Genomic DNA, 26,540 nt, shown 5'->3' with positions numbered 1-26,540 from the left:
CAGGCAGTAATAGATGGACACAGCAAGGATTGTATCCCTGAACTAGCACATCTGTCCGTAGTGTCAATCTGGACATATTAACCTCATATATGATCACTGTGGAAATTGATCAAATCCAATCTTAATTGATAGTTAGGGAAGATCAGAGACCATAAAGGCTTCAGTAAAATGATGAATGGCCAAGATTATCTCCTTGGTTATTCTATACCTCTAGTCACTTCATGATTCACCTTAACTTTTCTTTTTTTCATAGACTTCTTTTGGGTTTGATTTTGTCAAATTATCACGTTATTCACACATTGATTTACTATTTAACACATTAAGGATTAGGATACAAAGTGGCAGCATGGCATTTTTCTCACAACTTCCTTGTAAATAACACTTTCCACTTGTATTATTTAGCACCGCCACTAATTGTGTGTATATAGGGCACATTAATCAGTACTCGCTAACACTAGGCTTATCGGTGAGTCAATATGCACCGGCTTTATATCTAATAATGCTGAGGTCCTTTATGTAATGGGTCTTTAACTCCTGGTCTACACTTATAGCCTGCTAATATTTTCTTCGAGATCACTTTTTTGCCTAAAATAGCTATTTCGGAGCAACAACAATATTTTTCCTAATTGCTAACCCACTTCAATTTTTTTGCTATAAACATGCCCATCGTTGGTATGTAGATGCTCCTTTTTTTCGGTGGTATAACATGGTGTGTGAAGAAAGGAAAATGTAATTATTTATTGACCCTGAAGACGGTGGTGGGTTATTGATTCACCACCGAGAAAGCCATATGGTACCCTGTTCGTTCTCTTCTAAGGAAAATTTTATGGATATTATTTTTTTAATTTTTGGAATATAATGGTTCGATAATTTTTTTTAATATTTGCTTTGGAAATTTTTGGGAATATAATGGTTTGGTGAAGCTAACCGCAACCAAGTGAGGAGTGCCTCCAAACCTGGAAACTTTCTAGTCATTATCAACTTTATTCCTTTATGGTTATAATGTCCTATTACAACACGCACCAGATCTTAGTCATGTTTCATGACCACGGTGTGCGCTTGAAAGGTAGTGATAACACTAATCATGTATTTAATGGTATCAATGGAATCTGAATTTCACCTCGGTGCTCGTCTACCCGTTTATGTAACCAAATGAGCCCTACCAAACAAATGTAGCTTCTCTAGAGCCATCTCGGTGTGATGCAAGTCATCTTTAGACTCGTCTTCTATAACATTTCCACTGCTATTATGGGATTTCTAACGCTCTCGTAATCCGGTATGACGGTTGTTTGTGGGATTTACCAGCCCTCTGTTATTTTCCAATTGTGCCTTGATAATTGTTGTGTGCCTTTTTTGTTCTAGTGTCTGTACTTTAAGTGATAAAAGTTGCCAATATACCCGCAGGAAAGGGGCGTTTTACAACATGTGCAACTGTTCTGTTTTTGATCTGATTTTGTTAACCTGTTTAATACTAATTGTTGCTGCAATAAAACTAGGAGTGCTGGAGCTCTCCTTTTTACACTTTTATGTGATTTGTAGTGTTGATATAATTACGATTACTATTTATAATTGCTGTTTAGAAAGCAACAGCATTCACTAGAATATCCAAACCAGTGTGGGCACAGTCATAGGGCTCTTTCAACGTCCGTGCAATATGCACAATGGACCGATTGGCTGCACGTCTCCCAACCGGAGCGCGACGGCTTCATAGAAATATATACAGCTTTCACGCTCTGGTCGGGAAAGCTGCAGCTGGTCTGTGCATTGCGATCCAATATCATCTGTATTGAACGGACCTGTGAAAGAGCCCTTATACTGCTGAAATCTCTAGTACAATTTATACCTAACTTGATTTAATTGGAGCATTTGTTCAGTTATATTTTGGTCAATTCAATTACAACACTCCACCAATAGCTCCTTTTAAATGTGATAAGGAAAAAAATAATATAGCATCTTAATTAGCAGCAAGTACATATGTGTTAAAGGGAATCTGTCAGCAGGTTTTTGCTACCTCATCATAGCAACCTAATGTAGGTAAGGAGATTCTGAATCTAATGGTATATCACGTAGATTACTGGTTTAGCCTTTTCTCATATAATCAAAGAATTTAGTTTTAAACATATAGCTGAGCCCAGGGAGCTGCCCTGCCCCCACCAGGCTTGTAATAGAGATTGATAGATGCATTAAGGGGTGCTTCACACACAGCGAGCTCGCTGCCGAGATCGCTGCTGAGTCACGGTTTTTGTGACGCAGCAGTGACCTCATTAGCGATCTCGCTGTGTGTGACACTGAGCAGCGATCTGGCCCCTGCTGCGAGATCGCTGCTCGTTACACACAGCCCTGGTTCGTTTTCTTCAAAGCCGCTCTCCTGCTGTGACACACAGATCGCTGTGTGTGACAGCAAGAGAGCGACAAATGAAGCGAGCAGGGAGCAGGAGCCGGCGTCTGACAGCTGAGGTAAGCTGTATCCAAGATAAACATCGGGTAACCAAGGTGGTTACCCGATATTTACCTTAGTTACCAGCATCTGCAGCTCTCACGCTGCCTGTGCTGCCGGCTCCGGCTCTCTGCACATGTAGCTGCTGTACACATCGGGTTAATTAACCCGATGTGTACAGCAGCTAGGAGAGCAAGGAGCCAGCGCTAAGCAGTGTGCGCGGCTCCCTGCTCTCTGCACATGTAGCTGCATTACACATCGGGTTAATTAACCCGATGTGTACTGTAGCTATGGTAGGAGAGCAAGGAGCCAGCGCTCAGTGTGCGCGGCTCCCTGCTCCCTGCACACACAGCTGTGCGCTGGTAACTAATGTAAACATCGGGTAACCATACCCGATGTTTACCTTAGTTACCAGTCTCCGCAGCTTCCAGACGGCAGCTCCGTGCAAGCGCAGCGTCGCTTGCACGTCGCTGCTGGCTGGGGGCTGTTCACTGGTCGCTGGTGAGATCTGCCTGTTTGACAGCTCACCAGCGACCATGTAGCGATGCAGCAGCGATCCTGACCAGGTCAGATCGCTGGTCGGATCGCTGCTGCATCGCTAAGTGTGAAGGTACCCTAACTATGAGGTGTCAATCACAGCAGGGGGCGTGGCAGACTGTCTGGAGCCAGCTAGACCCAGCAATGTTAATCACAGGGTAATAAAGACATTAGTTTAAGTAAACAAATAGTTCACACTTAGATAAGAGGCATAGTTGCTTTTTGTTGTTTAAACCATACTTAATAGCCAAAACCTGCTGACAGATTCCCTTTAAATGCTGTTTGTATAAACTGGCTTGTGTCGAGTGGGTATTTTATTTTACTTTTTTTTTCAGAATCATTTTTCTTAAACTTTTAGAATTATCTAATAGAACAGGTGCAGATATTTCAAAATGTCAAATTTTTGTATACAAAATAACAATATGGTTGAATAATCATTATTTTGGTTAAAAGACCCCTTAACCATCCAACTACCCTCCTGCGGCTATTCCCTGTATAACATCATGGTTGATAAAAAATTAAACATGGCATGTCTCAGAAATATAGTGACTTATAAATAAACTCTTCTTTGTTTAGGTTTGTTCCTTTTTTTTTTTTCTTCTTTTCTTTACATCTAATATATTTTGACTCCACTTTTTAAACCTGAATTTTTTCGCTCACAGCTGATTGAGTATGTAGGAGGGAAGATATTTTTCCGTCTGATTTAATCTTTACATCCTACTACAGTACCAAACTCAAATTCTGTGAGCTTTATAGCATTAGCTATTAACTCAGCTAACCTAGAGACAGAGAGTGATTCACCAGGCAGGATCGCTTGCCCTTGAGCTGTTCATCTCTCGGGACAGTTCCTTGCTAACCCAAATACTAGTACCTGTGTTGTTCCTGATTTGCTCCCCCCTGGCTGTGATCTCCTGATTGAACACCTTATTTAAATCTGGCCTTGCACTTCCTGCCTTGCAAGTTTTCTTGCGCTCCCAGCCTTTAGTCAAACTCTTCCTCTACCTGCTGCTCCTGTGCACAGACCTCTGGCTATCCTCTAACTACACCACTTGCTTATCCTCCATACGATACTGCTGCTCCTGTACACTGACCTCTAGCTATCCCCTGACTACACAATCTGCTTATCCCATACAATATTTCTGCTCCTGTACACTAACCTCTAGCTATCCCCTTACTATGCTACCTGCTTATCCTCCATACGATACTGTTGCTCCTGTGCACCGACCTTTGGCTATCCCCTGACTACGTTACCTGCTTATCCTCCATACAATACTGCTGCTCCTGTGCGCCGACCTCTAGCTATCCTCTGACTACACCACCTGCTTATCCTCTATGCGATACTGCTGCTTCTGTACACTGACCTCTGGCTATTCCCTGACTACATGATCTCCTTATCCTCCATATGATACTGTTGCTCCTGTCCACCGACCTCTGTCTGTCCCCTGACTACACTACCTGCTTATCATCCATAGAATATTGCTGCTCCTGTACACCGACCTCTGGTTCTTCCCCGACTATGCTACCTGCTTATACTCCATACGATACTGCTGCTCCTGTGCACTGACCTCTAGCTATCCCCTGACTATGCTACCTGCTTATTCTCCATACAATACTGTTGCTCCTGTGCACTGACTTCTAGTTATCCCCTGACTACACTACCTGCTTATCCCCTAGAGAATACTGCTGCTTCTATGCACCGACCTTTCGCTATCCCTGGTTATGCTACCTGCTTATCCTCCATACGATACTGCTGCTCTTGTGCACCGACCTCTGGCTATCCTTTGAATACGCTACCTGCTTATCCTCCATACATAGAATCATAGAATGGTAGAGTTGGAAGGGACCTCAAGGACCATTGGGTCCAACCCCCTGCGTGTGCGGATTTTCCTAATATATCCCAGCTATATGTTTATCCAGCTTCCGCTTGAAGATTTCCATTGATGGAGAGCTCACCACCTCCCGCGGTAGCCTGTTCCACTCTCATAGGATACTGTTGTTCCTGTACACCGACCTCTGGCTATCCCTTGACTATGCTATCTGCTCATCCTCCATATGATACTGTTGCTCCTGTCCATCCACCTCTGTCTGTCCCCTGACTACACTACCTGCTTATCCTCCATACGATACTACTGCTCCTGTGCACCGACCTCTGGCTATCCCCCACTACTCTACCTGCTTATCCTCAATACAATATTGCTGCTCCTGTACACCGACCTCTGGTTCTTCCCCGACTATGCTACCTGCTTATCCTCCATACGATACTGCTGCTCCTGTGCACAGACGTCTGGCTTCCCTGACTACGCCAGTGCCTAGTAGTTGCAATACACATGCTCCAATCTAGTCCCAGACCATAACAGTATTTCTTACTGGGCTGCTTGCTGTAGCTTTGATAATTTCCTGCTGATATAACAATACTTTTTTTTCACTAGAGGACTAGTAAACCTGCTACCGTATAATATGTAATCCTTCACTAAATATTAATATATTAATAATTCATATTTATAACCCATCACCAGCACTGATTGGCATTTTTCTTCCTATACACAGTCTACACAATAGCTGCCAGTCAGTGATGGGGTAGAGTTATACAGAGCTCAGCATTCAGAGAACTGGTAGAACTGCAGCAGATAAAACAGTGATTTTAGTGAATCCACAGCATATAGTCCAGTAAGTGACACATCGCTGAAATTAGGATCAACATCATATTGCTCTCAGATGGGGTAGCAAAAACCTGGTGACAGTTTCCTTTTTAGAGGTGACTTAGTGGAATTTTGTCCATATATTGTGTGTCTATATATGCTGTGTTTAAACATTGATATTTTTTTTTTTTTAGAAAAACTTTGTTCACATGGAAATAAAAAAAATACAAAGTGAGAGCAATGTTTGCAGCTTATTAATGATCAAGATGCAGAATGCTCCCTCTAGTGGAGGCTGCAGGAAGCCAGCTTTTTTTTTTTTTCTTATAATGAATTTGGAAGTTGCTATCATAATAACTGATCACTCATCACAGACTTTTAAACCTAAAAACATGGAAAAAAAAAGGTTAAGACTAAATTTTTCTTCCCCTGTGATCATTAAAAGTATATATTCTTGCCTTAACGGAGTATGTATGTATGTATGTATGTATGTATGTGTATGGCGTGGTCCGAAGATATATTGCCTGAATAAGTGATTGGCCAAAGCTATTATATGTGGCCGGCTAAAAGGGGTTGGCCAATTTTGTTTAAATAAATGTGTTTGGGACAGGACTTTGTGGTACTTGCTAATATAGAAGTATTACACATTCTCCTGTCCACAAAATGTCTGATGGAGTAAAATGTGACTAGACCTGTACATCAGACTCTTGCAAATGAAAAACACTGCACATAATCATTTATAGGAGGGTGATGGACAGAACAGACACGTGCTCCTCCAAAATCAACCATTTTCTGGATAGGAGCATTGTGTATTGTGAGAAAGGCTGCAGCAACAAGTGCAGGAGGACCTATATGTCATATATAATAAGACCGTGACCCTAATAATAAAAAAAATGACGTGGACCAGCAGCCCTAACAGACTTATAGCAAAAAAAAAAAAAAGGGAGGTGGGGGCAAAATGGACTTTGCATAAGATTAAAGGGAACCAGTGAGGTGCAGTATGCACCCAGGACCACGAGCAGTTCTGGGTGCATATTACTAATCCCTGCCTGACCGTCCCTGTGTACACTAGCATAGATAAAGAGATCTTTAGAAAGTGTATTTCTAAAGATCTTTTATTTTATGTTAATGAGCGCGGGGACTAGTCCCCTGGGCGTTATATCCCTTAGCTAGTTGGCCCACATAGCCCCATGTGGACGTAAAAACATGCTAATGAATGCACAGCGACGCTGCACATACCTCACTGTTCATGGCGGTCGGCGGAGGATGGATGTGCACTGGGCATGATTCGGTGTACCCGAGGCTTCCGATCATGCGCACTAAACTGATGCCGGGTGTAAGCTTCCCTGCTTCACTGAGGTACAGTGTGCATGACCGGAAGTGCTGAGGACTCCAGATCATGGCCAGCGCGCATACATCCTCTGCCGGCTGCCATGAACAGTGAGGTATGTGCGGCGTCACTGTGCATTCATCAGCATGTTAGTACACCCACAGGGGCGTGCTACCATGCTATGTGGGCCGACTAGCTGAGGGGAGAAACGCCCTTGGGACTAGTCGCTGGCCTTATTAGCAGATCATAAAAGATCTTTACAAATACTTTTTGTAAAGATCTCTTTATCTATGCTAGTGTATACAGGGACAGTCAGGCAGGGATTAGCAATATACACCCAGAACTGCTCGTGGTTCCTGTTGCATATTACACCTGACAGGTTCCCTTTAAGAGTATTCACATAGGAAAACAGTTTTCCAGGATAATATCATCTGCCTATGCCTTTTAATATCGTGGCTTCCATATTTCCTATAAATGATGAAACCACTAATGGATGTCCAATGTAGTTAATGAAAGTTAAAAGAAAGCAATTGAGCCATAACTGGAATAAATCACAAAACTAGATGTAAATTGGATGAGATATGATAATAGTTGTAACAAACAAATGTAAAAAAAGGCCATTATTTTCATTATTTCAATAGTATGCATTTGTTTCCTGAATGTAACACCAGCCATTTTTTTGTATTCCGTATGAATCCAGCAGCAATAAACATTACTATTAATCTAGAGGTTGGTGCAGTGCACAGGACATGAATAGGAATTAGGATGGGTTATGCAGAATGGCCGAAAAGAAAAATAATTAGGCATTAAAGAGACTCAGTCACCAGGTTTTTTGTACCTCATCTGAGAGCAGCATAATGTAGGAATAGAGATCCTGATTCCAATGATGCCTCACTTAGCTTACTTAGTAATACAATCAGAGGTTTTTAGATGTAGATGAGCTCAGCAAGCTAACAGCAGCCACACCACAGCTCACTGTGTACATTGTCTATTGACAGTGGGCTACTGGGGGTGTGGACGGACTAGGCTGCACTGGCAGCTGGTCAGATAATGATAATCTGTTTACCTTTACAGGGCCTGGCAGTGCCTCTAAATAGTCCCTGAGATACGCAGGGTCAGATTTTGGGAATCACATTTACAAGTCTTATCGTCTGTAATATATATATGAAGATTTTAAATCAAAGATGCATTTATTTTCAGGTTTTCGTCATGGACTTAACTCATGTTTGGCAATTATACAGGCTCTGCTTTTAGCCCAGGATCTTTGGATGTGGAGGCAAAGTATAATTGACTTCTGGTGCACACCAACAAATAAATGAGTACTTAACTGGACACGTTTTGGTTTTCATGTTGTATCCAGAAGTGAAGTGGATCTTGTGATATGCCATATAAAGTCCCATCTGAGAACTACTACCGGCGTATCTGAAGATGTGACTTGTGTTATATCATTATCTCTGTGTATAGTTTTGATTTTGTAAACAAGAGATTCAAATTATACAAAGGCGTCCTGCCCAGAAGCCGGAGGGCAAATTGACTGCATGGTTTTCTTCATGTCACATGGCTGCAAATGTCAAGGAGCAGTGAATTGGTAGAAACTGCACCGTCCAGTGGCCGAGGAACCTCTACAGATGGAGATGGCATGTTTTTTTCCGATTGGATTTCATCTACTTTTGACTCTTGCCATCTTTCTTAGCATCTGTCTTTCTTGTCCATGTTGATCTGTGGATTATTTCTGGCACTCTGCTTTACAGTTCCACGGGGTTTTGTTGATTTATGCTTTATCTTTTTAGTGTTCTTCTGCATGATCTCTTCTGTCTACCTTATGTATGTCTTTTAACTTTGACTTCCTAAATTTTTAACTCCATTTACTTTTCACTACAATCTTTTTTTTTTTTTTTTTTTTTTTTTTTTTTTTTTTTTTTTTTAAATTCCATTCATGAATCATACCTTTTCCTAACAGATTTCCACATTTTCAATAAACGTTGGTTAAAGGGAAGCTTAACCTTTTTATAATTTATTCATTTGTGCAGATATATTCATTTGTACTGGACATTTTATAAAAGCAACCACTTTTTAAAAAGAAACCGATCCCGTGATGGATGATCATGGCAGATCCTACCCCTGTAACCCAAGCCCTAGGCTGCTTGTAGCTGTACCCTCCAATGTAATCCTTCTCTTGCTATACATTTCTCTTGCAGAGGTTTTCCAAAGTACTATACCTGATAGAGATTAGAAGGGGTCATCATGTTGTCATCTGAATTTTTCAGTATTGTATTTTGGACTTTTATTTTTAGGATACTCATTAGATTTAGTTAGGGTATAACCACTGGAAAAGATTTTAATCATTTTAAAGATTCAATATGTCCAATTCTCTCTTCCAACACATCGGAAGATTGGCCGATCCTAATTAAATCTAGATTCAAGCAAAATGATCCACCCCTCTATATATTAATTATACATACACACACACTTCCCTGCTGCTCCGCCAGGCTCATCACATGGCTGATACACTGATTTGGCAGCTGCAGTCTTGCATAAGCCCTACTGGAAAAGGGAGGATCAGCAGGGACCCAGGAAGCTGTGCAGATGGGGAGCAAAGTATCATTAAGTAATTATATAGGGTGGTCCAAAAGTAGGTGGACAGTATGTGTAATAGGGTTATGAAGGCGGAGATTTATCAATCATGGTGTAAAGGGAAACTGACTCAGTTGCCCTTAGCAACCAATCAGATTCCACCTTTCATTTTCCAAAGTGTCTGTGAAGAATTAAAAGTGGAATCTGATTGGTTGCTAAGGACAACTGAGTCAGTTTCACTTTACCCCATGTTTGATAAATCTCCGCCTTCATAACCCTATTACACATACTGTCCACCTACTTTTGCAGCACCCTGTATATTAAAATTAAAAAAACCTTCATTAGGCCTTGTGCACACGCTGCGTTTTTTGTGCTGTTTTTGGCCCAAATCTGCATGTCCACCCTTATGCCAGCAAAGTCAATGTGAATTCTGTGCTCACGTTGCTTATTTTTTTTCCTTGCAGTTTTGGGTGCAGAAATAAGAAGCAGCATGTCAATTGTTGGTGCGGGTTTTTTTCTTTTTTTTCCCTGCGTTTTGTAGTCCTTCCAGCCATTGAATCCATTAAAAAAACGCATGCGGTTTTTGATGCGTTTTTGTGCCAAAAGGTGCAGATTTTATTGCACAAAATTTCTGCAACAAAAACTCACCGTGATCACTTACCCCAAATGAGTATGAGGGCCAAGTCTTAATGCAGAGACTTTTGCACCACATTTGATTGACAGCTGTAGTCTATAAAATTACATATAACGTTAATATAGTTGTTTGTATTGCTGCTTTAGTCCAATAGTAAAATCAGTCAGTTCTGCTGCAGAAGTGTCCCTAGAGCCCAAGACTTTAAAAGTAACTACACGTTTACTGTTTATTCACTTTCTTATAAATCTGCAGTGCAAGCAGAGATGAGAAAGTATGCAGTATATCTTAGAGGAAAAAGGTATTTTCCCCAATTTTTAGACTTTTTTTTCTTTTTTCTGAACTCTCTCAAAAATTGCTCAAATCTGTTTACCAATCTGTCTTCAGTGGAGGCGGGCAGCAAGAAGTACTCTACTATTATGCCCGCCTCAACTAGGCGTATACCATTAAAAATAATGCCTGACCGGAGAACACTGTGACTGTCTGCATTATTATAATTAATGACCCCTTTGGCACGTAGCCTGAATCCTGTTTTGCAGAGTGGCAAAGAATATGTGAACCCACGAGTACCGAGCACTATTAGATATTTATTTATGGTGCCTTGTGGAGATAATCTTGCGTGTTCCATAATGGGTACTAAAAATTGAGCTATAAATGGTTACTTTAAGGCGATGTCCACTTTAGACCTTCTCACTACCTTACGTCCAATTTACACATCTAAATTTCCCGTTTGTTTTTTTATCCATTTATTTGTTGTGTATACAATACATGGACCTTTTTTAAACCTATAAGAATAGATGACGATAATACCACATGACTAACCTCAAATACAGTTAGGTCCAGAAATATTTGGACAGTGACACAATTTTCGCGAGTTGGGCTCTGCATGCCACCACATTGGATTTGAAATGAAACCTCTACAACAGAAATCAAGTGCAGATTGTAACGTTTAATTTGAAGGTTTGAACAAAAATATCTGATAGAAATTGTAGGAATTGTACACATTTCTTTACAAACACTCCACATTTTAGGATGTCAAAAGTAATTGGACAAATAAACCAAACCCAAACAAAATATTTTTATTTTCAATATTTTGTTGCGAATCCTTTGGAGGCAATCGCTGCCTTAAGTCTGGAACCCATGGACATCGCCAAACGCTGGGTTTCCTCCTTCTTAATGCTTTGCCAGGCCTTTACAGCCGCAGCCTTCAGGTCTTGCTTGTTTGTGGGTCTTTCCGTCTTAAGTCTGGATTTGAGCAAGTGAAATGCATGCTCAATTGGGTTAAGATCTGGTGATTGACTTGGCCATTGCAGAATGTTCCAATTTTTTGCACTCATGAACTCCTGGGTAGCTTTGGCTTTATGCTTGGGGTCATTGTCCATCTGTACTATGAAGCGCCGTCCGATCAACTTTGCGGCATTTGGCTGAATCTGGGCTGAAAGTATATCCCTGTACACTTCAGAATTCATCCGGCTACTCTTGTCTGCTGTTATGTCATCAATAAACACAAGTGACCCAGTGCCATTGAAAGCCATGCATGCCCATGCCATCACGTTGCCTCCACCATATTTTACAGAGGATGTGGTGTGCCTTGGATCATGTGCCGTTCCCTTTCTTCTCCAAACTTTTTTCTTCCCATCATTCTGGTACAGGTTGATCTTTGTCTCATCTGTCCATAGAATACTTTTCCAGAACTGAGCTGGCTTCATGAGGTGTTTTTCAGCAAATTTAACTCTGGCCTGTCTATTTTTGGAATTGATGAATGGTTTGCATCTAGATGTGAACCCTTTGTATTTACTTTCATGGAGTCTTCTCTTTACTGTTGACTTAGAGACAGATACACCTACTTCACTGAGAGTGTTCTGGACTTCAGTTGTTGTGAACGGGTTCTTCTTCACCAAAGAAAGTATGCGGCGATCATCCACCACTGTTGTCATCCGTGGACGCCCAGGCCTTTTTGAGTTCCCAAGCTCACGAGTCAATTCCTTTTTTCTCAGAATGTACCCGACTGTTGATTTTGCTACTCCAAGCATGTCTGCTATCTCTCTGATGGATTTTTTCTTTTTTTTCAGCCTTAGGATGTTCTGCTTCACCTCAATTGAGAGTTGCTTAGACCGCATGTTGTCTGGTCACAGCAACAGCTTCCAAATGCAAAACCACACACCTGTAATCAACCCCAGACCTTTTAACTACTTCATTGATTACAGGTTAACGAGGGAGACGCCTTCAGAGTTAATTGCAGCCCTTAGAGTCCCTTGTCCAATTACTTTTGGTCCCTTGAAAAAGAGGAGGCAATGCATTACAGAGCTATGATTCCTAAACCCTTTCTCCGATTTGGATGTGAAAACTCTCATATTGCAGCTGGGAGTGTGCACTTTCAGCCCATATTATATATATAATTGTATTTCTGAACATGTTTTTGTAAACAGCTAAAATAACAAAACTTGTGTCACTGTCCAAATATTTCTGGACCTAACTGCACATCTTTTTTATTTATTATTATTATTATTATTATTATTATTATTATTGAAGTATACCCATAACAATAGACATGTGAATAATCATGGACCATATAGAAGGACAAATCGTTTTGTAACATGAGAAAAAAGAAGGAAAGAATTACGATCAAGATGTCCTTTTGATGCAAAAATCAATTTTTATTAGATTCATAAGGGGAGAAAAACACCAGTGTACATTAAAATCAATTTGACCAGATACCCGTATATGACCCTCCAATAATATAGATTAAATATATCATAAATATAGAGGTGTAGTTAGCAGGTTTTTAAGTTATTGGAACTTTACAGAAAATAATTATGGCATTCGTATTCCTGAGGTGTATCAGGCGTGTTCTGTACCCGATTGATCCCACAGTATATTGCAGGTAATAACTTTGCTGAATTGCCCATATATATTTGAACTTCTTGGTTAGAGATTCCCTGCCTTGAATGCTGCATTACCGATGCTGGAATATATGGGAAACGCAATGGACGAGTAAAATTGCTGTGTTGCCCCCTAAGCACATTGTAGACATTGCTCCTGGTCATCCTTATAGGACATTCTCCCGTGATATAGGGAAGGGATTTTGCCAACTCTTCTACATTTGTTGAATGCGAACATGGATAACATGTAATGTGTATTGTGGACAACAGCATTTTCATTTTATTTTCATGTTGTGTCATTGTGATCTTTGCAGGTCTTTGGGCACTGTAAGGGTGCACGCTGCGACATCGTTAGCCGATGATAGCGATGCCGAGCCCGATAGTACCCGCCCCCGTCGCACATGCGATATCTTGTGATAGCTGCCGTAGTGAACATTATCACTACGGCAGCTTCACACGCACTTACCTGCCCTGCGACGTCGCTCTGGCCAGCGACCCGCCTCCTTCCTATGGGGGCGGGTCGTGCAGCGTCACACGGCATGCGGCCAATAGAAGCGGAGGGGCGGAGATGAGCGGGACGTAAACATCCCGCCCACCTTCTTCCTTCCGCATAGCCGGTGGAGGCAGGTAAGGAGAAGTTCCTGCGGCTTCATACACAGCGATGTGTGCTGCCGCAGGAACGAGGAACAACATCGTATCTCCTATTGGTGTGACATTATGAAAATATCAGACGCTACACAGATCACCGATTTACGACGCTTTTGCGATCGTTTATCGGTGCATCTAGGCTTTACACGTTGTGACGTCGTTACTGGCGCCGGAGGTGCGTCACTTTGGATGTGACCACAACGACATCGCAGTAGCGATGTCACAACGTGCAAAGTACCCCTAATTGAGGATACATATTGGACTATTTAACTATCAATTGCCTCAAGAGGATAATTATATACTTTATATACCTTAATGAAGGGGGTTAATTCCTATGGATAATCCATATGTGCATTCTGGGTAATAATTTACTGTGATATACTATCTGATACACCTCAGGAATACTAATGCAATATTTATTTTCTGTAAAATTCCAATAACTTAAAACCTGCTAACTACACCTCCTATATTTATGATATATTTAATCTCTATTATTGGAGGGTCATATACGGGTATCTGGTCAAATTGATTTTAATGTACACTGGTGTTTTTCTCCCTTTATCGGATCTAATAAAAATTGATTTTTGCATCAGAAGGACATCTTGATCGTAATTCTTTCCTTTTTATTTCACATGGACCTTTTTTAGTCTATGGATCTTTTCAAACATCCGTCTTTTTTTGCAGACCAAGGGCTCACCAAAAAAAAACAAAACATAGTTAATGAATGTCCAAGTGTTGCCTGATTTGTGGATTTCGCTTATCCGTTCAGGTGAATGTAAATGCGGAGTTGCACCGTAGTGCTGTCTATTGTTCACTAATGCTAGGAGAAACTTGGGAAATCGCCATCAATTTTCTCTCATAAAAATGAATCTGGTGACATGGATGGTAAACACAGACACATGGGCAAAAACAGATAAAATGGTTCTGAGGGTAGTGAAAAAAAAAAAAGCTCTATGAATTTGGCCTTAAAGAGAGTCTGTCATCAGGTTTTTGCCACCTAATTCAAGAGCTGCATAACATAGGGGCAAAGATCCTGATTCCAGCAATGTGTCACTTACTGGGCTGCTTAGTGTAGTTTTGATAAAATCACTGTTTAATCAGCAGTAGATTATTTTAGAGGACTGCTTGGCCTGCTGCCAGGTAATCCAGCATATTCCTGAGCTTTGTATAACCCTGCACCCACCACTGATGATAGTGTACACAGAAAACTGCCAGTGTTGTGGGCGGGGTTACAGAGCTCCATATTCAAATACGTGGTAGATCTGCAGCAAAGAATATAGTAATATCAAAATGAAAGCAAGAAGCCCAGTAAGTGATACATTGCCGAAATCAGGGCCACGGTCTTTACATTATGCTGCTCTCAGATGGGATAGCAAAAAATTGGTGACAGATGCCCTTTAAAAAGGTTTCCTGATAAAAATGTCTAGTCTGAGGGGAGATACAGAAGTAATTGGCCAATTTTCTTTCAGTGCCACTACAGGGAAAATAAAGCATTACACAGTATCTAATGATAATACATAGACATGTGGGCTTATTGGAGGCAAGATTAATGCTGTGTAGCTGTTTTTCACGAATAGTGTCCAGAACAGGGGATTTGTCTTTATTAACTCAGAATTCCCCAATTTAATTTTTAAAAATCGGATTTGTAAACCAGATGATTCCATAGGAAAGGTGAAACTTCCCTTTAACAGACTGATCATATATCAACAGTACATTACATAGTGTCCTACAGGCACAAACAAGGTCTTGTTTTTAAATTTAATTTTGTATTTTTTATCTTTTAATCCACAGGTTGTCACATGTCTACCGTTATGCTCAGGCCACCCTCCCCTTCCATCCAGCCTGGCAGATCTCCACTCATGAGTCCAACGTTAAGTGATAGTGGTAGTGCCAGGGCTGATGATGTTGAAGAAATTTCTGACCACAAGGTAAGCTGAGACGAAAAATAATTCACTCACTACCTGTTAAAGGCGTTTATTTGGACTATGATACCCTCAGATAGGGCATCCATATCAGATCGTGGGGGAGGGCTGACTCCAGTACTCCCGCTGTTAGGGCTTGTGTGCGCTGCATTTTTATGTTTGTTTTTCATAGTCAAACCCACAGTAAAATGTGCTTTTTGTGTTATTTTTTGGTTTCTCAGCCTTATTGATATCTATAAGGGGCAAAAAAAAACCTTAACAAAATGTGTGTTTTTTTTTGCCCCAAAAGACCTACAGTAAATGAATTTAAGCCATTAAGCTAATTGTTAGTGGTTGTACCTGGTATTGGGACTCCTTTTTTTCTTATGGTATTGGGACTCTGTTCAGCCTATTCCCATTAAAGTGAATAGGATGGAGCTAAAATACAAAGCACGTCCACTACACAATTTACAAAGCTGTGCCGGGGAAGCAATGGAGGACACCCAGTTGTCACTGGTAAGGGGTTGACTCAACTTTTACTTATTGGCCTATCCAAAGAAAAACGTCACTCAAAAACTGGGATACATGCCCATAGTTTAACTATAGAATGAAAGGGGATAAGGTTTATGTAAATCCCAACTAAAAAGTAGGTGTTCTATGGTGGGTTGGGAACATTGCTAAGAGGTGCAGGGACTCAAACATGATATATGCATACAATATTATAGATTTACTATATGTTTTCGTTACCTTTTACTCCCTACTAGACACTTTTCAAAAATGTCTAGAAAAAAAGGCTAAGTGGTGTCCTAAAATGTGCATAAATTAAAGAAAAGCATTGATCCTTACGAGCAAGATACCCCAAATTTACCACACTGGATTTTGAATAACACAACAGTGATATCCGAACCATTTTTTTACCCTATTATCTTTGAATAAGCACAGATAGCTGGATTCACATATCCACGTGTCACGGTCCCAGTACAGACTACAATGTGCAGACTGGCCTCAGGTCTCCTGGTCTGACCTTAACCTCATATATACCTATGAGACTAATGCGTTTGGGGCAGGAGACCACCAGTTGGTCCATGAATTACAAACTGTGACACCTGGCTTTGTTAATGCAGCCAAAGGCTGGGTTCATATGGCCATTGTAATAATTAGACAAGTTACAGTACAGACCAAAAGTATGGACACACCTTCTCATCTCTAGAACAACTGTTAAGAGGAGACTTTGTGCAGCAGGCCTTCATGGTTATATAGCTGCTAGGAAACCACTGCTAAGGACAGGCAACAAGCAGAAGAGACTTGTTTGGTCTAAAGAACACAAGGAACAGACATTAGACCAGTGGAAATCTGTGCTTTAGTCTGATGAGTCCAAATTTGAGATCTTTTGGATCCAACCACCGTGTCTTTGTAGAAAAGGTGAACAGATGGACTCTACATATCTGGTTCCCACCATGAAACATGGAGAAAGAGGTGTGACGGTGTGAGGTGCTTTGCTGGTGACACTGTTTGGGACTTATTCAAAATTGAAGGCATACTAAACAAGCATGGCTACCACAGTATCTTGCAGCGGCATGCTATTCCATCTGGTTTGTGTTAAGTTGGACCATCATTTTATTTTTTAACAGGACAATGACCCCAAACACACCTCCAGACTGTGTAAGGGCTATTTGTCTAAGAAGGAGAGTGATGGGGTGCTACACCAGATGACCTGGCCTCCACAGTCACTAGACATGAACCCAATCGAGATGGTTTGGGGTGGGCTGGACCGCAGAGTGAAGGCAAAAGGGCCAACAAGTGCTAAGCATTTCTGGGAACGCCTTCAAGACTGTTGGAAAACCATTTCCGGTGACTACCTCTTGAAGCTCATCAAGAGAATGCCAATGCCAAGAGTGTGCAAAGCAGTAATCAAAGCAAAAGGTGGCTTCTTTGAAGAACCTAGAATATGACACATTTTTAATTGTTTCACACTTTAAGTATTTTATTCCACATATTTTCATTCATAGTTTTGATGTCTTCAATGTGAATCTACAATTTTTAGAGTCATGAAAATAAAGAAAACTCTTTGAGAAGGTGTGTCCAAACTTTTGGCCTGTACTGTACGTCTGCACATTGTGGACATGACTGTGTCCATATGCAGCTCCAAGGTCCCGTTCATGACATGGACTGGTGCAGTATCTGCCTACCATTTAAAAAAGCACTGTCTCATCTGTTAAACGGATAGGATTAATGCATGTTGAGATGTTTGTGAAAATCTCTCGTGTACAGTCATGGCCAAAAGTTCTCAAACGAACACCAATTTTAGTTTTCACAAAGTTTGCTGGTTGTGTTTTTCCAAATTTTTCGTTTAAATGTTTCTGTGGTAACTGAAGTACAATAGTAATCATTTCATATGTTTTTAATATTTTTTTGTCAAATGCATCAGGTTTTTACAAAGACTTAAAAAGTATTAACCCGTATTTTTCATGACTTTTGCAATTCGCCTCGCCATGCTGGGTAGTAGCTTTTAGGCCCCATCCTGACTGATGATAACCAATGCTCCCCAGTGCTTGAAGTTTATCACAATTTTTGGGTTTCTGTTTGTCCATCCCCTTTTTGAGATTTGACCACAGGTTCTCAATGGGATTGAGATCTGGGGCGTTTCCTGGCCATAGACACAAATTTTCAATGTCTTGTTCACCAAGCCACTTAGTTATATCACTTTTGCCTTGTGACATGATCTCCATCATGATGGAAAAAGGATTGTTCATTACCAAATTACTCCTCGTGATGCTGTAAAAAGGTCACTTCTGGAGGATATTTAGATACCATTCTATATTCATGGCAGTGTTATTAGGCAAAATTCTGATTACGCCCTCTCCCTTGGATGCAGAGCAACCCACACATAAATACTCTAAGGCTATGTGCGCACTTACCGGATTTTGCCGCGGATTTTCCGCGGATTTGCTGCATGTTTCGCTGCAGAAAATGTTCATAACATCTCTGCAGTGAATCACCAGCAAATCCTATGGAGAAAAAAAATCCTGTGCGCACTGGGCGGAATTTGACAGCTGCATGTTTTGCTGCGGGAATCCCGCAGCAAAAACAAGTGCATGTCACTTCTTTTCCGCACATCGCTGCGGGATTTCACTCCATTGACTCAATGTTAATCATGAAATCCCGCAGGGAATAACGCAGGCAGCAAATTCTGTGCGGTTCACTGCGTTTTCCTGCGTTATTCCCTGCGGTATTTCGCGGTTTACCTCCGGTAATGTACATCGCTTGCTTGCGGTTTTGCAGGGAAGTGATGTCATTACAGGAAGAGGAAGCCGTGCAGAGAGTAAACACAAACACATCACAGACACAGAACACATCACAGACACAGAACACATCACAGACACAGAACACATCACAGACACAGAACACATCACAGACACAGAACACATCACAGACACAGAACACATCACAGACACAGAACACATCACAGACACAGAACACATAGACACAGACACAGAACACATAGACACAGACACAGAACACATAGACACAGACACAGAACACATAGACACAGACACAGAACACATAGACACAGACACAGAACACATAGACACAGACACATAGAAATAAAACGGAAATATAGGAAAAAAAGAACGTGGGCTCCGCTGTATATTTACCTTCCAGCCGAGGTAAGCACACAGCAGCGGCCCGGTATTCTCAGGCTGGGGAGGGAGAGGGGCAGGGGTAATGTCCCCCGCCTCACTCCCCCTCCCGCAGCCGAGAATATCAGCCGCAGCTGCCCCGGCACTGTCGCATACATTATGCGGCAATACCGGCGTGTCCTCGGCTCTTCTTGCCACCGTGTAGCAGTGGTGGCAAGGTAATACAAGGGGTTAATGGTGATGGGGGACCACCGCCATTAACCCCAGGCTTGATCATGGCAGCGTCTATGTGACAGCTGACATGATCAACCTGTAAGTAAAGTGAAAAAAACACAGACACCGAAAAATCCTTTATTTTAAATAAAACCAACAAGCCTCGTTCACCATTTTATTAACCCCCCCAAACAAAGCTCCGACATAATCCACCGCTCCGGCGTCCTGCGCTGCTTCCATCCAGCCGCGACTGTCACAGACACAGGCTGAATGCAGCAGACAGCAGAGGTAATTACCGGTCATTTCCCATGGCCGGTAATGTGAACTCACTGCCGACCGTGGGAAATGCAGCGATCTGTCCTCTATCTATCTATCTATCCCTCTATCTGTCTATCTATCTATCCCTCTATCTATTCTTCTGTCTATCTACTATCAGAATTAAATGTATTTTTTTTTTTTCTTCAATGTGCTTTATTGCATTGAATGCAATAAAGCACATCCCAACCCGCACGCGGCAAAACCGCGGCAATACCGCGGTAAAACCGCAGCAAACCGCGGCAAACCGCATGCGGTTTTTGGGTGCGGTTTCCCGCGGTTTTTTACCGCGGGTGCGGTAATCTTTCAGGGCATGCGGAATTTTCTCAAGAAAATTCCATTTCCCAGTGCGCACAGAGCCTTAGGATGTTTTACTATTGGCATGACACAGGACTCATAGTAGCACTGACTTTTCCTCCTCTGCACCATCATTCTTCCAGATGCCCCAAACAGTCTAAAGAGGGCTTCATCATAGAAAATAACTACTGAAGTCCTCTGCAGCCCCACCCTATACTTCCTGCAGATTGTCAGTCTGCGCTTGATGCTTTTCCTTAAGATAAGAGACTTCTTTGCTGCAGTTCTCGACACACGGTCACCCTCCCAAAGCCTTCTCCTCACTGTGCATGTAGATGCACTGACTCCTGCCTTCTGCCGTTCCTGAGCAAACTCAGCACTTTTGTTAAACTGATCTCGTAGCTGAATCCTCTTTAGGAGACAGTCCTGCCATTTGGTGGACTTTCTTGGCCATCTTGACGTTTTCTTCACAGCAACTGAACCTCTCTGAAATTCTTGTTGATCTGATAAATGGCTGCTTTAGGGGCAAATTTACATAAGTAATTGTGAAGCCCCGCAAGTGTGGTGTCGGTGCGTTACCTGCAGGGACTCCACGTGGATGGGACAGTCTGGTCACAGGTAGGGAACCTTCTTTCTTTGATTGTCGTGACGCCACTCTCAGAATTGCGGTCAGTGGGGACCGCCACTGCAGATTAAGGGATGCCTGGGGCTGATGGTGGGTGCAGTCAGTATATTAGCCCCCTGAGAGTGAGGCAAGCCCCAGGCCCCGGTGTATGTGTGTGGGACCACAGGTCGCAGAATGACTCAAACACAGTCCAAGAAGTCTTTCAACGTGTTTACTCACTGTTTGGAGGTCACGGTGAGATGCCCGGGCGACACTGTGATAACCAGGTTGAACCAGGAATTCCAGGAGGCCGTTCTGAGGGTAGCTGTCCACTCGCCTTCCTTGCACTCTTTCTGTTTTAGGAGGATCCTTTGCTTGAAGCGTGCTAGGACCCCTCCAGGGAAGCTGTTACCACCCTGCTCCCCTCTCTCTGGCTCGTCTGCCGGCAGCGTGGCCTTGGTGGGATGGCTTCTGGCCCTGTCCCCTTATGGGCCCGATGATTGCTGCTTGGCCCGAGCTCTGCGTAGTAGTGGTGAGGGCATGAAGTATCCCCACCTGTGAGTTGAGCAGCTCCGAATGATTTGCTGCATGAACTGGGGATCTAGTTCCCCTTGTGTGCTCGGATACCGGGATCTCCGTACTCAGCCACCCTTCTCTCTCTGGATGATTTTCAGGCCGACCCACGGTACTCCTTTCTCCCCCGCTTTCAGCTACTGCACTCCTCAGGACCTGTCTCACACTCTAGAGCTCCTCTGCCCTGCTTCCTCACACTTCAACCCTCTTCTCTCGACCTCCTTCTTCCTCTCTCTCTCTGCCCTGCTTCCTAGCAACTAGCCCCTGAACACACCCCCAGCTGGGAATTGAAAGTTAACCCCTTCTGGCTACCCAAGGGTCCCCTCTGGTAGTGTGGGAGGCCTGGTCACTATATGTTTGTGTGTGCACCTCATCCTGGCCTTTGGAAATTACCTGGAAGCATTGTCCCCGCATGGGTGCAATACTCTGTGGTGCCTGACCAGGTCAGGGGCGCCACATTCCCCCTTAGTTATCATCAGCACGTCCTCGGGCTGCAAAGACAAGAGAAAAAGGTAAATACAAACTTTTCCCACACAGAGGCAATTATTTACATTTAAACATGCCAGGTACCATTCCACCACCAACCACCCACATGTCCGAACCCCACCCAAAAACCTCCAGGAGGTAGGTCGCCGGTCCTTTTGGTGACCAGGTCTGGGCCATCACATTCCCCAGACCTTTCCTCCAATCTTCCTCTCCTGAGGAGAGTGGTGTAAGGTAGGCCCCATAAACAGGCGTACCCGCTTCCGAGTGTTGGAGGGCAGGCCCCATAAACAGGCGTGCCCCCTTGTTGGTGCAGAGCCATGCCCCTCAACAGGCAGACCCTGTGGTTGGTACCAAGGAGGTAACTTTTTACAATGCAAAAGTTTGTGGTTAAAGCCAGTTCATAACCAGTGGTCTAACATTTTAAGGAGGTCTCACAATAGTCCTTGTGGGCACATTTCGCTTAAACGTTACTTAACTGTAAACAGGTTAAACATTACATTTCATACCGTCACTTTGAACTAAACTGTACTTTCTCTATAGCGTAATGGGAGCTGACCAAAGTTGCTGCGGGTTGACCTACGCAGTACTATACTGTCATCTGTCTGAGGTTGTGTCCTCCCACCCGATGTATGTGTCTCAATGTGAATAATGGGTGTACTGGGTATTGATACCAGTGCATGGTCTTCTGCTTCAGCTACATTTGGCTCTTCCAGGTTCTGAACAGGTTCTTCTGGGTCTCTTACTTCTCCAGATTGAGGGAATGTAATAACCGGAATAACTACTGCTCCATTGTATTGAGGCCAACTTGCTGGAAAATCTCCAAGTACAGTATGGATCATCTTTTCTTTTGGTTCTTGAACTGGCAAAGGGTTGGGAATTTCTTCAGGGATTCTTAGTTGTTCAGGACATTTCTTTAGGCGATCTCTAGAAACGACAGCTGTTGTTTTTCCTCCATCTTTGCTGATAAGGCATGTCTTTTCATTGCTAAGCGTCGATGGTAACACAGTATAGGGTTCTTCTTCCCAGTGATTGTCAAGTTTATGACGTCTTCTCTTCCTTTTGAGAACTATATCTCCTGGCATCAAAGGAACAGCAGGTGCTTTTCGATTGTAGGCTTTTTCTTGTTTCTCACGCTGCTGAGTCAGGCTTCGCTCCACACACTCTTGTACTTTCTTGTATTGGGCTTGGCGGTTGGAATCCCAATCAGCACCTTGTTGATGGTCTTCAGGGGTCTCAACTCCCATTTCCAGATCTACTGGCAATCTCCCTGGTCTGGCCCTCATCAGGTATGCCGGTGTGCAGTTCGTGGAACTCACAGGGATGTTGTTATACATGTCCACTAGATCGGGCAGTTTTTCCGGCCACTGACTTTGTTCTTCTAATGGGAGAGTCTTCAGAAGGTCGAGAATGATGTGGTTCATCTTCTCACACATGCCATTGGTCTGAGGATGGTAAGGCGTAGTACGGATCTTCTGGCAGCCGTATAGGTTACAAAACTCCTTAAACACTTCAGCTTCAAAGGCTGGTCCTTGGTCAGTGAGCACTTGATCTGGATAGCCATGTGGTCGACAGAAATGTGTCTGGAAAGCTTTGGCTGCAGTCTGACCTGTCAAGTCCTTGACTGGTACTACCACCAGGAATCTGGAGTAGTGGTCAACCATAGTGAGAGCGTAGTTGTAGCCTTGTCTGCTGGGTGCCAACTTTACATGGTCCAGGGCCACGATCTCCAGGGGCCGTTTAGTTTGGATTGGCTGGAGTGGTGCTCTCTGGCTGTGCTGGTCTTTTCTTCTAAGATTGCAGGGCCCGCAGTTTCGACACCACTTCTCTAGGGCAGATCTCATGCCCACCCAGTAGAATCTTACTTTAAGTAGGGCCTCCAGTTTCTTCCAACCAAAGTGGCCTGCACCATTGTGATAGGCTTCCAGCACCATCCTCGTATCCTTCTGTGGTACAATCACTTGCCACACCTTCTCATGCGTCCTCGGGTCAATGATGCTCCTGTAAAGTTTGTCTTGATAGATGAATAATCGACCCCTCTCCTTCCATAGGTACTGTGCCTCAGGTGGGGCTCCTTTGTCAAGGCTGGCGCCAGGCTGGCTGATCAGTTTCTTTACCAAGCCTACCGCTGGATCATTTTCCTGGGTCTCCTTCCAGTTGTAGTGAGGGAGTGGGTTCAGGGTCACCTCTTGGCGGTTGGCACGCGACTGCCGACACTGTTTTGCTCCATGGCGATGGAACGCTGGCAGCTCAATCTCTTCAAGATCATCTACATCTTCACCCTCGTCTGCTAGGTGAGGCATCCTGGACAGAGCATCTGCGTTGCCGTTCTTGCGGCCAGCTCGATACTTGACAGTAAAGTCATAATTCGCCAGTCGGGCTACCCAACGCTGCTCCATGGCACCCAATTTAGCAGTATCCAAGTGGGTCAGGGGGTTGTTGTCCGTGAAGACAGTGAATTTGGTGGCTGCCAGGTAGTGCTTGAACCGCTCTGTGATAGCCCATACCATGGCCAGGAACTCTAGCTTAAATGAACTATAATTCTCTGGGTTTCTTTCAGTAGGCCTGAGCTTCCTGCTGGCGTAAGCAATCACACGCTCTTTGCCTCCCTGCACCTGTGAAAGCACTGCTCCCAGTCCCACATTACTGGCATCTGTGTACAGTACGAATGGCAGACCGTAGTCAGGGTAGGCTAGGATCTCTTCACCCGTCAAGGCCCCTTTCATTTGTCTGAAGGAGTGTTCTTCTGCTTCTCCCCAGTGAAATGGCGGGCCGGAGATCTTTCCTCTCTTCTTTGGGTGGCCTACCAGGAGCTCTTGCAAAGGCGCTGCCATTTTCGTGTAGCCCTTGATGAACCTTCTGTAGTAGCCTACCAAGCCAAGGAACTGACGTACCTCCCGGACGGTAGTAGGTGTGGGCCATTCCTGGATGACTGTGACCTTCTCTGGGTCCGGTGCTACTCCTTCTGCACTGATCACGTGACCTAGGTACTGGACCTTTGGCTTCAGTAAATGGCACTTGGATGGTTTCAGCTTCATTCCATATCGGGATAGTGCTTCAAAGACTTCAGCCAGGTGTTTCAGGTGGTCCTCGTAGGTCTTGGAGTACACGATGACATCATCCAGGTAGAGCAGGACGGTTTCAAAGTTGAGGTGCCCTAGGCAGCATTCCATAAGCCTCTGGAAGGTCCCGGGGGCATTGCAGAGTCCAAATGGCATGCTGTTGAACTCACAGAGGCCCATTGGGGTGGTGAAGGCCGTCTTCTCCCGATCTTCTTCTGCTACAGATACTTGCCAGTAGCCACTAGTAAGATCTAGGGTAGAAAAGTAGTTAGAGGCTTTCAAGGCAGCGAGGGATTCCTCTATCCTTGGCAAAGGGTAGGCATCCTTGTGTGTTATCTGATTTATCCGTCTGTAATCCACACACATCCTCATCGTGCCATCCTTCTTTCTTACCAGGACCAGGGGAGCCGCCCAGGGGCTACAACTGTCCCTTATGACGCCTGCCTCCTTCATGTCCTTCAGCATGTCCTTTGTGCGCTGGTAATGGGCTGGTGGAATAGGCCTATGTCTTTCCTTAACCCTTTCACGACCGGCCGATTTTTCGCTTTCCGTTTTTTTTTTCGCCATTCTTTTTCTGAGAGACGTAACTTTTTTATTTTTCAGTCAATATGGTCATGTGAGGGCTCATTTTTTGCGGAACGAGCTGTACTTTTAAATGAAACCATCAGTTTTACCATATTGTGTACTAGAAAATGGCAAAAAAATTCCAAATGCTGAAAAATTGCAAAAAAAGTGCGATAGCACTATGGTTTTTGAGATATTTTATTCACTGTGTTCACTATATGGTAAAACTGATGTGTCTGTGTGATGCCTCAGGTCAGTGCGAGTTCGTAGACACCAAACATGTATAGGTTTACTTTTATATAAGGGGTTAAAAAAAAATCGGAAGTTTGTCCGAAAAAAGTGGCGCACGTTTTACGCCATATTCCGTGACCCGTAGCGTTCTCATTTTTCGGGATCTTAGGCTCAATGACGGCTTATTTTTTGCGTCTCGAGCTGACGTTTTTAACGGTACCATTTTTGCGCAGATGCTACGTTTTGATCGCCTCTTATTGCATTTTGCGCAAAAGTTGTGGCGACAAAAAAACGTCGTTTTGGCGTTTGGAATTTTTTTGCCACTACGCCGTTTACTGATCAGATTAATTGATTTTATATTTTGATAGATCGGGCGTTTCTGAACGCGGCGATACCAAATGTGTGTATATTTTTTATTTTTTTAACCCTTTAATTTTTAATGGGGCGAATGGGGGATGATTTGAACTTTTAGGTTTTTTTGTTTTTTTTTAATTTTTTAAAACTTATTTTTTTACTTTTTTTTTTTTTTTTACTAGTCCCCCTAGGGGGCTATTGCGATCAGCATTCCGATCGCTCTGCAGTATCTGCTGATCACAGCTGGAAGGCTGTAAACAGCAGATACGCTCTCTTTCTCTTTTGCTGTGCCCCGGGCACAGCGAAAGTGAAACCAATTCATGTGTAGTACAGGAGTCATCACATGACCCTGTACTACCATGACAACTATCGGGAGTCACGTGATCGCGTCACGTGACTTCCGGTTTCGGCGGTAAGTAAAACTTTACCGCGATTGCGCTTATAATGGCGCTGTCATGTATTGACAGCGCCATTATAAGGGGTTAATCGGCACGAGCAGATAACGATTCTGCTCGTGCCTAGCAGGCACACATCTCAGCTGTGAAAATCAGCTGAGATGTGTGCCGATCGCGGCATGCTGCCGCCGGAGGACCGCGGGCAGTAAGATTATGTCATTTAGGACGTAATTTT

At 43.2% G+C, this 26,540-nt stretch overlaps 1 protein-coding gene across 1 annotated transcript in view; it reads left to right on the top strand.

Annotated features, from left to right (window-relative positions):
• The window catches only part of FARP2 (FERM, ARH/RhoGEF and pleckstrin domain protein 2), a 196,411-nt gene that overhangs the window by 123,935 nt on the left and 45,936 nt on the right, over positions 1-26,540 (top strand). The window contains exon 14 of the mRNA XM_075340858.1: positions 15,467-15,603. Within this exon, the coding sequence (XP_075196973.1) occupies positions 15,467-15,603 (137 nt within the window). The remainder of the gene's footprint in view (positions 1-15,466; positions 15,604-26,540) is intronic.

Source organism: Anomaloglossus baeobatrachus, chromosome 3 (genome assembly GCF_048569485.1).
Source record: "Anomaloglossus baeobatrachus isolate aAnoBae1 chromosome 3, aAnoBae1.hap1, whole genome shotgun sequence".
NCBI lineage: Eukaryota > Metazoa > Chordata > Amphibia > Anura > Aromobatidae > Anomaloglossus > Anomaloglossus baeobatrachus.
The sequence above is the reverse complement of the archived record's forward strand: the minus strand, read 5'-3'. Positions and strand labels throughout refer to the sequence as shown.